At 33.1% G+C, this 12,353-nt stretch overlaps 1 protein-coding gene across 1 annotated transcript in view; it reads right to left on the bottom strand.

Annotated features, from left to right (window-relative positions):
- The window catches only part of LOC149784407 (uncharacterized), a 105,941-nt gene that overhangs the window by 71,203 nt on the left and 22,385 nt on the right, over nucleotides 1-12,353 (bottom strand). Inside the window, exons 4-5 of the mRNA XM_089932986.1 lie at nucleotides 9,593-9,631; nucleotides 3,953-3,991 (exon numbers count right to left, since the gene is read on the bottom strand). Coding sequence (XP_089789112.1) covers nucleotides 3,953-3,991; nucleotides 9,593-9,631 — 78 coding nt within the window. The remainder of the gene's footprint in view (nucleotides 1-3,952; nucleotides 3,992-9,592; nucleotides 9,632-12,353) is intronic.

The raw sequence follows: 12,353 nt of genomic DNA on the forward strand, positions 1-12,353 counted from the left end.
GCTTTAGTCATTGCCCGGTTAGTAGTGAAGGGGGATACCCTAGCGTCAATGGGAATTAGCATTACAGAACCCCTTGGGATAATCTAGCGTCAATGGAAAATTAACATGGAGAAAAATCGTGGGACAATCTAGCGTCAAGGGAATTTAACATGGGAATAAATCGTGGGACTGTCTAGCGTCAAGGGAAATTTAACATGGGAATAAATCGTGGGACTGTCTAGCGTCAAGGGGAATTGAATATGGGATTTTTTTTTTAAAAAACAATTTTTTTAAATTTAAATTTAATTTTTAAAAAAGGGGTAGGCAGTGGAAAGGCTATCTCTTTTCGAGAAATATGGGGGCCCTGAAAAGGGCCTTTGGGTTTTCTTCTTCTAATTTCTTCTTTTTCTCCACCAAGTTCTTATTTTATCTCCTACACTCTTCTTCCCTTTCTTTTTTTTCTTCTCCTCCTCTTCTTTCTTCTTCTCTTCCTCCTCTTTCTCCTCTTCTTTCTTCCTCTTTTCATTTTCTTCTTCTTTTTCAATTTTTTCGTTCCATTTGCGTATTCTTATTCTTTACTCTTCATCCTCCTTCTCCTCCTTTATCTCTTTCATGACACCACTAATCTTTTCCTTTGCTTTTCTTAGTTATTAATTTCCATCTTTACACGATGGGGACTATAGGAATAATGATGATGATGATGACATAAACTCTTGGAATTGTGGGATATAAATGGACTTCACTATGACGAATATAATTTACGATGTAATGAAATATTTTATTCCAGGCTTGATTGTACGGATTCAAAAATCAGCATATGCTACAAAATCAACATCCTTTCATTCCCAAATATCAGAAAAAACATTTGCTTAAGTCATTGCCCGGTTCGATAAAAATTTCTTCCTATGATCTTCCGTACAAATGAACGTTGTACAGATTAACTGAAATAGGAACCCTTTCAGATAAAAGTTCTAAAAGGCTGATACCATGACAAAAATAATTATGTAATTTGAAATAAATATTAGCCCCTATCAGTACCCAATCTAAGAATCGAGAATGATGACGCATCGTACGCGCTAAACATATTAACTTATCAATATGCATCGCCTTGTTGTTGAATCATCCTAAAAACATTAAATCATAATGAGGTTAGTTCTCCTATTGGAAAACGCACACACAGCATTAAAATTTAAAAATATAACAAGAAGATAGATATACACACGACTCCAAAAAGACATGCAAAAATAAAGAATTCAGCTGAACACCATATGACTTTGATCCGCCATTATTGTATCTTTACCTGTCATGAAATTGCTTTAGTAGTAAGGTTAATAAAACACAAGGATACCTATATAAAACTTTTACAACCTCTCTCTTGTCACACATATGATATCGATGCAATCAAACTATGTAAATATGTCGCGTACTTCAAAAGCGACAGAGAGTGCGGATATATATTTACTAACAACTTCCATTCCGGTCATATTTTAGAGACATATAATACTTTCTAAATGTGACAGAGACTATTCCTTTTACATACATGGCACCATTGCAAACATTCTCCAATATATTGTCTGTCATAAGAACATAGCCCATACCGCAAATCTAGAGACATCCTTTCTAAACGTGACAATGCAGAGATGGAAATATAAAACGCAACGTTTTCATTTTCATGTAAACCTCACATTTCAGCCGTTGACAATTCTTTGCTAAACATTAATTCAAAACAAGGCGGATATGAATTGAAATACTTTTGGAAGCCTGGCACGCGCTGAGATCAAAACATTTCGATATTATTTCCTTTCCTGTTAAAGACAGAAACAAATATCGACTAAAACAAATTTGTTTCGCAATCCAAGAAACACTTGCAACAAGGATCAATACTTTGCTTAAGACACAGGCCATGACCATATAAATTTACAATATCCGCCCGTATCGCGAAATGTACCTATTGAAGATATTGCGTATTTAAAACATCCCGCATAAAAATTAATACTGGTACTTATTTCCGTAAGTAAACAATGCGTACCCAGACACACACAAACTCACACGCAATCCCTCTCTGCCTCTATCTCCCTCGCATTGGGAAACACGCAAACACGCACACATACATACACACACATGCAAACACGCACACATACACACATACACATTCAAGCACGCACACATATATACAAACACACAAACACACACACACACACAGATATATATATATATATATATATATATATATATATATATATATATATATATATATATATATATATATATATATATACACACATGTATACAATTATCCTTACAGTTTCGACATTCGATACTTCTTCGCACTGAAAAGAAAGATATTTAACAGTTAAATTCATTGCATAACAACATGCAGTTTAAGTTTCAAAATATATTAAACAAAGATATGAACGCTAGCAACGAACACGTACAAATAAGCATTTCACATTTTCAAAAAGGAGAGAATTTCCCTCCGCATTGTGACACTTATCTCTTTACGACATTGCACATTTAGGAAAAGTTATATATTTCAATTTGCTGCATTGCCTAGTGGTTATGTCTATATGAATTTTATTCATATTCATTACCTGACATGAGTGTTTGTTAATTTCTTCAAAGATAATCTTCTTTAGATTTTTAATTTTCGAGCATAGGGTAACAAATATTTATTTTCCTGGATTGTATTTTATTCTATTATTTGAATAATTTCCAAATAATGTTGTTTCATTCCTATCCGTCAATATTCCACATTGATCCGCCAGACATCAAGTTTCCGATATTTAAGCATATAATTCATTATTTTACAACTATATTGTCTATTCCACTTTGCTCTGTGATCTACCCCAATAACGTATGAGATATGAAAATGATGAAGATGACATAAACTCTTGGAATTGAGGGATATAAAGGGCCGTCATTAATGGAATGGAATTTATGACCTAATGAAATATTTTATTTTAGTTTCGATTGTATGGATTCAACCATCAGCATATACTACAAAACCAAACATTCTTTCGTTAACAAATATTGTAGAAGCATTCGCTTCATTCATTACAGTGAATTATGTCCATGAACTTGCATGCAAAAGAACGTTGTACAAATTAATTAAATATTGGAACGCTTTGAGATATAAGTTCAAAACGTCTGACACCATGGCAAAGTCATCATATAGTTTCAAATAAATATTCAACCCTGTCAGTACCCAATTCTAGCATCGAGGATAATGACACATCGTACGCGCTAAACATATTAACTTATTAATATTCATCGTCTTGTTGAATAATCCTAAGATGAAAATCATAAAACTTCTAGAGTTGTCATTGGAACACACATTCAGCATTTCAATAAAAAAATATATACAAGAAAATCGATCAAAGCACGACCAAAAAAAGACACGCAAAAGCAAATGATTCGACAGAACACCAAACGACATTGACCCGCCATTATTGTAACTTTACCTTTCGTGAAACTGCAATGGTAGTAAAATTAACAAAGCACAGAGAGATTTATACAAAAACTGTACAACTCCTCTCTTGTCATATTTTATCCATTGACCATAACTTGTTATTCATCAAGTCAAAACTATGCGGACATGATTTGAAATACTGTTCGAAGTCTGATACATGCAGACATGTAACATTTAAGTTTTATATCCTGTCATATTTGGGACGGAAACCTATCTCGCCTACAAAAAATTTCTTTTGTAATCCAGGAAAAACTTGCAAAAACACATCGACATTTTGTTTAAGACACTGTCCACTACCCATATAATTCTACAATTTTCGCCGGTATCGTGACATTTACCTTTCCATGATATTGCACATTTAAACATCGTGCATAAATATAAATACTGGTATATGTTAGCGATAAGAATCGCATACAAACCCATCCACACACAGACACACATGCAGTTTCTCTGTCTCTGTCTATCTCATATATATTTATATGTATATGAAATGTATATACTTACCTGTAGAATCCCTGTTCCAGATGAGACATTGTATCCGCGCTGAAGAAAAAAAATTAATACCTGTATACATTACCGTAATGAAACACATACATACACACATACAGACACACAACCAAACCATCTGTTTTCTTCTCACTCTCTCCTTCTCGCAAAGATATATATATATATATATATATATATATATATATATATATATATATATATATATATATATATATATATATATATATATATATATATATATATATATATATATATATATATATATATATATATATATCGTATTTAATTACCTTTGAATCCCTTGAATCCCATGTATCCAATCGGACAGGTATAGCGCACTGAAGATATTAATTTATTCAATTTTCGAAATAATTGTCCTTTCTATAATTAATAATGTTGCCTGAAAGAGATCTATATAATGATATCTCAGTGCAAGATTTTGTATCAATAATATCGTTATGTTTAAGTAAATGTGCTAAAATAAAGTCTGGTTTATTTTCTTCTAACTATTCAAGTCCAAATTATCTTTTCTCCACGAATTTCTATTTACACAAGAGTAAGGTTGTCATATTAGCAACATCTACAACGCTTTCTCTCAATCTTGAACTCTCTAACTTAATTAATATATATCATCTTATCGCTTAATAATGTCAAACCTGAAATAAGAATCAGGTTTGTCTTCTTATTCCAACACATATATTTGAATTCATACATGCATATTTCTAAAGCTCACATTACAGACAACGAAATACACACACTATGTTTCTCGTTCCATGAAAACCGCCCATTTCAGCCATTGGCCTTAGCTCAATTTGCCAAACACCAAGTCAAAACCAGGTGGACTAGAATTGAAATAATTCTGGAATCCTGACGCGTGCACAGATGAAGATAATTAACGTTTCCTTCCCGTGATCTCTAGCAAAGAAACCTATCGGGCCTACAATAACTTTGTTTCCTGATGCAGGAAACTCTTGTTAACATTACCAAACTCCAGCTTCGAGCTGAAGAAAAATAAATGTAATATTTAAATTCAGTGCACAACACAGTGCAGTTTATGTGTCAAAGGATATAAAACTAGGATAATAACACTTCTTACGAACACGTATAAATAAGCATTTCACAACATTTCCAAAACGATGCAATATCCCTCCGCATCGTGATATTTACCTCTTCATGACATTGTACATTTAGCGAAAGTTAGTGTTATCAATCTGATACATTTCCTAGTCGTTACGTCCATTTCTATTTTATTCAGATTCATTATCTGACAGGGATATTTAATATTTTCTCCAAAGACAATAGTTAGGCTTCCAATTTTCGAGCATATTGTATCAAAGATTTATGTTTCAATATTGCATTTTATTCCAAGATGTGCGTAATGTCCAAACATAAGTCTTTCATTCCTATCTGTCAATATTCGTCATTGATCGGACAGGCATCAAGGTTGGGATATTTAAGCACATAACTCATTGTTCTACAAATTTATTTCCTATTCAACTTTGTTCTGTGATCTACCCCAATAAGGTATGAGACATGAAAATGATGATGATGACATAAACTCTTGGAATTGTGGGATATAAATGGACTTCACTATGACGTATATAATTTACGATGTAATGAAATATTTTATTCCAGGCTTGATTGTACGGATTCAAAAGTCAGCATATGCTACAAAATCAACATCCTTTCATTCCCAAATATCAGAAAAAACATTTGCTTTAGTCATTGCCCGGTTAGTAGTGAAGGGGGATACCCTAGCGTCAATGGGAATTAGCATTACAGAACCCCTTGGGATAATCTAGCGTCAATGGAAAATTAACATGGAGAAAAATCGTGGGACAATCTAGCGTCAAGGGAATTTAACATGGGAATAAATCGTGGGACTGTCTAGCGTCAAGGGAAATTTAACATGGGAATAAATCGTGGGACTGTCTAGCGTCAAGGGGAATTGAATATGGGATTTTTTTTTTAAAAAACAATTTTTTTAAATTTAAATTTAATTTTTAAAAAAGGGGTAGGCAGTGGAAAGGCTATCTCTTTTCGAGAAATATGGGGGCCCTGAAAAGGGCCTTTGGGTTTTCTTCTTCTAATTTCTTCTTTTTCTCCACCAAGTTCTTATTTTATCTCCTACACTCTTCTTCCCTTTCTTTTTTTTCTTCTCCTCCTCTTCTTTCTTCTTCTCTTCCTCCTCTTTCTCCTCTTCTTTCTTCCTCTTTTCATTTTCTTCTTCTTTTTCAATTTTTTCGTTCCATTTGCGTATTCTTATTCTTTACTCTTCATCCTCCTTCTCCTCCTTTATCTCTTTCATGACACCACTAATCTTTTCCTTTGCTTTTCTTAGTTATTAATTTCCATCTTTACACGATGGGGACTATAGGAATAATGATGATGATGATGACATAAACTCTTGGAATTGTGGGATATAAATGGACTTCACTATGACGAATATAATTTACGATGTAATGAAATATTTTATTCCAGGCTTGATTGTACGGATTCAAAAATCAGCATATGCTACAAAATCAACATCCTTTCATTCCCAAATATCAGAAAAAACATTTGCTTAAGTCATTGCCCGGTTCGATAAAAATTTCTTCCTATGATCTTCCGTACAAATGAACGTTGTACAGATTAACTGAAATAGGAACCCTTTCAGATAAAAGTTCTAAAAGGCTGATACCATGACAAAAATAATTATGTAATTTGAAATAAATATTAGCCCCTATCAGTACCCAATCTAAGAATCGAGAATGATGACGCATCGTACGCGCTAAACATATTAACTTATCAATATGCATCGCCTTGTTGTTGAATCATCCTAAAAACATTAAATCATAATGAGGTTAGTTCTCCTATTGGAAAACGCACACACAGCATTAAAATTTAAAAATATAACAAGAAGATAGATATACACACGACTCCAAAAAGACATGCAAAAATAAAGAATTCAGCTGAACACCATATGACTTTGATCCGCCATTATTGTATCTTTACCTGTCATGAAATTGCTTTAGTAGTAAGGTTAATAAAGCACAAGGATACCTATATAAAACTTTTACAACCTCTCTCTTGTCACACATATGATATCGATGCAATCAAACTATGTAAATATGTCGCGTACTTCAAAAGCGACAGAGAGTGCGGATATATATTTACTAACAACTTCCATTCCGGTCATATTTTAGAGACATATAATACTTTCTAAATGTGACAGAGACTATTCCTTTTACATACATGGCACCATTGCAAACATTCTCCAATATATTGTCTGTCATAAGAACATAGCCCATACCGCAAATCTAGAGACATCCTTTCTAAACGTGACAATGCAGAGATGGAAATATAAAACGCAACGTTTTCATTTTCATGTAAACCTCACATTTCAGCCGTTGACAATTCTTTGCTAAACATTAATTCAAAACAAGGCGGATATGAATTGAAATACTTTTGGAAGCCTGGCACGCGCTGAGATCAAAACATTTCGATATTATTTCCTTTCCTGTTAAAGACAGAAACAAATATCGACTAAAACAAATTTGTTTCGCAATCCAAGAAACACTTGCAACAAGGATCAATACTTTGCTTAAGACACAGGCCATGACCATATAAATTTACAATATCCGCCCGTATCGCGAAATGTACCTATTGAAGATATTGCGTATTTAAAACATCCCGCATAAAAATTAATACTGGTACTTATTTCCGTAAGTAAACAATGCGTACCCAGACACACACAAACTCACACGCAATCCCTCTCTGCCTCTATCTCCCTCGCATTGGGAAACACGCAAACACGCACACATACATACACACACATGCAAACACGCACACATACACACATACACATTCAAGCACGCACACATATATACAAACACACAAACACACACACACACACAGATATATATGTATATATATATATATATATATATATATATATATATACACACATGTATACAATTATCCTTACAGTTTCGACATTCGATACTTCTTCGCACTGAAAAGAAAGATATTTAACAGTTAAATTCATTGCATAACAACATGCAGTTTAAGTTTCAAAATATATTAAACAAAGATATGAACGCTAGCAACGAACACGTACAAATAAGCATTTCACATTTTCAAAAAGGAGAGAATTTCCCTCCGCATTGTGACACTTATCTCTTTACGACATTGCACATTTAGGAAAAGTTATATATTTCAATTTGCTGCATTGCCTAGTGGTTATGTCTATATATATTTTATTCATATTCATTACCTGACATGAGTGTTTGTTAATTTCTTCAAAGATAATCTTCTTTAGATTTTTAATTTTCGAGCATAGGGTAACAAATATTTATTTTCCTGGATTGTATTTTATTCTATTATTTGAATAATTTCCAAATAATGTTGTTTCATTCCTATCCGTCAATATTCCACATTGATCCGCCAGACATCAAGTTTCCGATATTTAAGCATATAATTCATTATTTTACAACTATATTGTCTATTCCACTTTGCTCTGTGATCTACCCCAATAACGTATGAGATATGAAAATGATGAAGATGACATAAACTCTTGGAATTGAGGGATATAAAGGGCCGTCATTAATGGAATGGAATTTATGACCTAATGAAATATTTTATTTTAGTTTCGATTGTATGGATTCAACCATCAGCATATACTACAAAACCAAACATTCTTTCGTTAACAAATATCGTAGAAGCATTCGCTTCATTCATTACAGTGAATTATGTCCATGAACTTGCATGCAAAAGAACGTTGTACAAATTAATTAAATATTGGAACGCTTTGAGATATAAGTTCAAAACGTCTGACACCATGGCAAAGTCATCATATAGTTTCAAATAAATATTCAACCCTGTCAGTACCCAATTCTAGCATCGAGGATAATGACACATCGTACGCGCTAAACATATTAACTTATTAATATTCATCGTCTTGTTGAATAATCCTAAGATGAAAATCATAAAACTTCTAGAGTTGTCATTGGAACACACATTCAGCATTTCAATAAAAAAATATATACAAGAAAATCGATCAAAGCACGACCAAAAAAAGACACGCAAAAGCAAATGATTCGACAGAACACCAAACGACATTGACCCGCCATTATTGTAACTTTACCTTTCGTGAAACTGCAATGGTAGTAAAATTAACAAAGCACAGAGAGATTTATACAAAAACTGTACAACTCCTCTCTTGTCATATTTTATCCATTGACCATAACTTGTTATTCATCAAGTCAAAACTATGCGGACATGATTTGAAATACTGTTCGAAGTCTGATACATGCAGACATGTAACATTTAAGTTTTATATCCTGTCATATTTGGGACGGAAACCTATCTCGCCTACAAAAAATTTCTTTTGTAATCCAGGAAAAACTTGCAAAAACACATCGACATTTTGTTTAAGACACTGTCCACTACCCATATAATTCTACAATTTTCGCCGGTATCGTGACATTTACCTTTCCATGATATTGCACATTTAAACATCGTGCATAAATATAAATACTGGTATATGTTAGCGATAAGAATCGCATACAAACCCATCCACACACAGACACACATGCAGTTTCTCTGTCTCTGTCTATCTCATATATATTTATATGTATATGAAATGTATATACTTACCTGTAGAATCCCTGTTCCAGATGAGACATTGTATCCGCGCTGAAGAAAAAAAATTAATACCTGTATACATTACCGTAATGAAACACATACATACACACATACAGACACACAACCAAACCATCTGTTTTCTTCTCACTCTCTCCTTCTCGCAAAGATATATATATATATATATATATATATATATATATATATATATATATATATATATATATATATCGTATTTAATTACCTTTGAATCCCTTGAATCCCATGTATCCAATCGGACAGGTATAGCGCACTGAAGATATTAATTTATTCAATTTTCGAAATAATTGTCCTTTCTATAATTAATAATGTTGCCTGAAAGAGATCTATATAATGATATCTCAGTGCAAGATTTTGTATCAATAATATCGTTATGTTTAAGTAAATGTGCTAAAATAAAGTCTGGTTTATTTTCTTCTAACTATTCAAGTCCAAATTATCTTTTCTCCACGAATTTCTATTTACACAAGAGTAAGGTTGTCATATTAGCAACATCTACAACGCTTTCTCTCAATCTTGAACTCTCTAACTTAATTAATATATATCATCTTATCGCTTAATAATGTCAAACCTGAAATAAGAATCAGGTTTGTCTTCTTATTCCAACACATATATTTGAATTCATACATGCATATTTCTAAAGCTCACATTACAGACAACGAAATACACACACTATGTTTCTCGTTCCATGAAAACCGCCCATTTCAGCCATTGGCCTTAGCACAATTTGCCAAACACCAAGTCAAAACCAGGTGGACTAGAATTGAAATAATTCTGGAATCCTGACGCGTGCACAGATGAAGATAATTAACGTTTCCTTCCCGTGATCTCTAGCAAAGAAACCTATCGGGCCTACAATAACTTTGTTTCCTGATGCAGGAAACTCTTGTTAACATTACCAAACTCCAGCTTCGAGCTGAAGAAAAATAAATGTAATATTTAAATTCAGTGCACAACACAGTGCAGTTTATGTGTCAAAGGATATAAAACTAGGATAATAACACTTCTTACGAACACGTATAAATAAGCATTTCACAACATTTCCAAAACGATGCAATATCCCTCCGCATCGTGATATTTACCTCTTCATGACATTGTACATTTAGCGAAAGTTAGTGTTATCAATCTGATACATTTCCTAGTCGTTACGTCCATTTCTATTTTATTCAGATTCATTATCTGACAGGGATATTTAATATTTTCTCCAAAGACAATAGTTAGGCTTCCAATTTTCGAGCATATTGTATCAAAGATTTATGTTTCAATATTGCATTTTATTCCAAGATGTGCGTAATGTCCAAACATAAGTCTTTCATTCCTATCTGTCAATATTCGTCATTGATCGGACAGGCATCAAGGTTGGGATATTTAAGCACATAACTCATTGTTCTACAAATTTATTTCCTATTCAACTTTGTTCTGTGATCTACACCAATAAGGTATGAGACATGAAAATGATGATGATGACATAAACTCTTGGAATTGTGGGATATAAATGGACTTCACTATGACGAATATAATTTACGATGTAATGAAATATTTTATTCCAGGCTTGATTGTACGGATTCAAAAGTCAGCATATGCTACAAAATCAACATCCTTTCATTCCCAAATATCAGAAAAAACATTTGCTTTAGTCATTGCCCGGTTAGTAGTGAAGGGGGATACCCTAGCGTCAATGGGAATTAGCATTACAGAACCCCTTGGGACAATCTAGCGTCAATGGAAAATTAACATGGAGAAAAATCGTGGGACAATCTAGCGTCAAGGGAATTTAACATGGGAATAAATCGTGGGACTGTCTAGCGTCAAGGGAAATTTAACATGGGAATAAATCGTGGGACTGTCTAGCGTCAAGGGGAATTGAATATGGGATTTTTTTTTTAAAAAACAATTTTTTTAAATTTAAATTTAATTTTAAAAAAAGGGGTAGGCAGTGGAAAGGCTATCTCTTTTCGAGAAATATGGGGGCCCTGAAAAGGGAGTTTGGGTTTTCTTCTTCTAATTTCTTCTTTTTCTCCACCAAGTTCTTATTTTATCTCCTACACTCTTCTTCCCTTTCTGTTTTTCTTCTCCTCCTCTTCTTTCTTCTTCTCTTCCTCCTCTTTCTCCTCTTCTTTCTTCCTCTTTTCATTTTCTTCTTCTTTTTCAATTTTTTCGTTCCATTTGCGTATTCTTATTCTTTCCTCTTCGTCCTCCTTCTCCTCCTTTATCTCTTTCATGACACCACTAATCTTGTCCTTTGCTTTTCTTAGTTATTAATTTCCATCTTTACACGATGGGGACTATAGGAATAATGATGATGATGATGACATAAACTCTTGGAATTGTGGGATATAAATGGACTTCACTATGACGAATATAATTTACGATGTAATGAAATATTTTATTCCAGGCTTGATTGTACGGATTCAAAAATCAGCATATGCTACAAAATCAACATCCTTTCATTCCCAAATATCAGAAAAAACATTTGCTTAAGTCATTGCCCGGTTCGATAAAAATTTCTTCCTATGATCTTCCGTACAAATGAACGTTGTACAGATTAACTGAAATAGGAACCCTTTCAGATAAAAGTTCTAAAAGGCTGATACCATGACAAAAATAATTATGTAATTTGAAATAAATATTAGCCCCTATCAGTACCCAATCTAAGAATCGAGAATGATGACGCATCGTACGCGCTAAACATATTAACTTATCAATATGCATCGCCTTGTTGTTGAATCATCCTAAA

The sequence above is a fragment of the Sinohyriopsis cumingii genome, chromosome 14 (assembly GCF_028554795.1).
Source record: "Sinohyriopsis cumingii isolate HCF-2022 chromosome 14, ASM2855479v2, whole genome shotgun sequence".
Taxonomy (NCBI): domain Eukaryota; kingdom Metazoa; phylum Mollusca; class Bivalvia; order Unionida; family Unionidae; genus Sinohyriopsis; species Sinohyriopsis cumingii.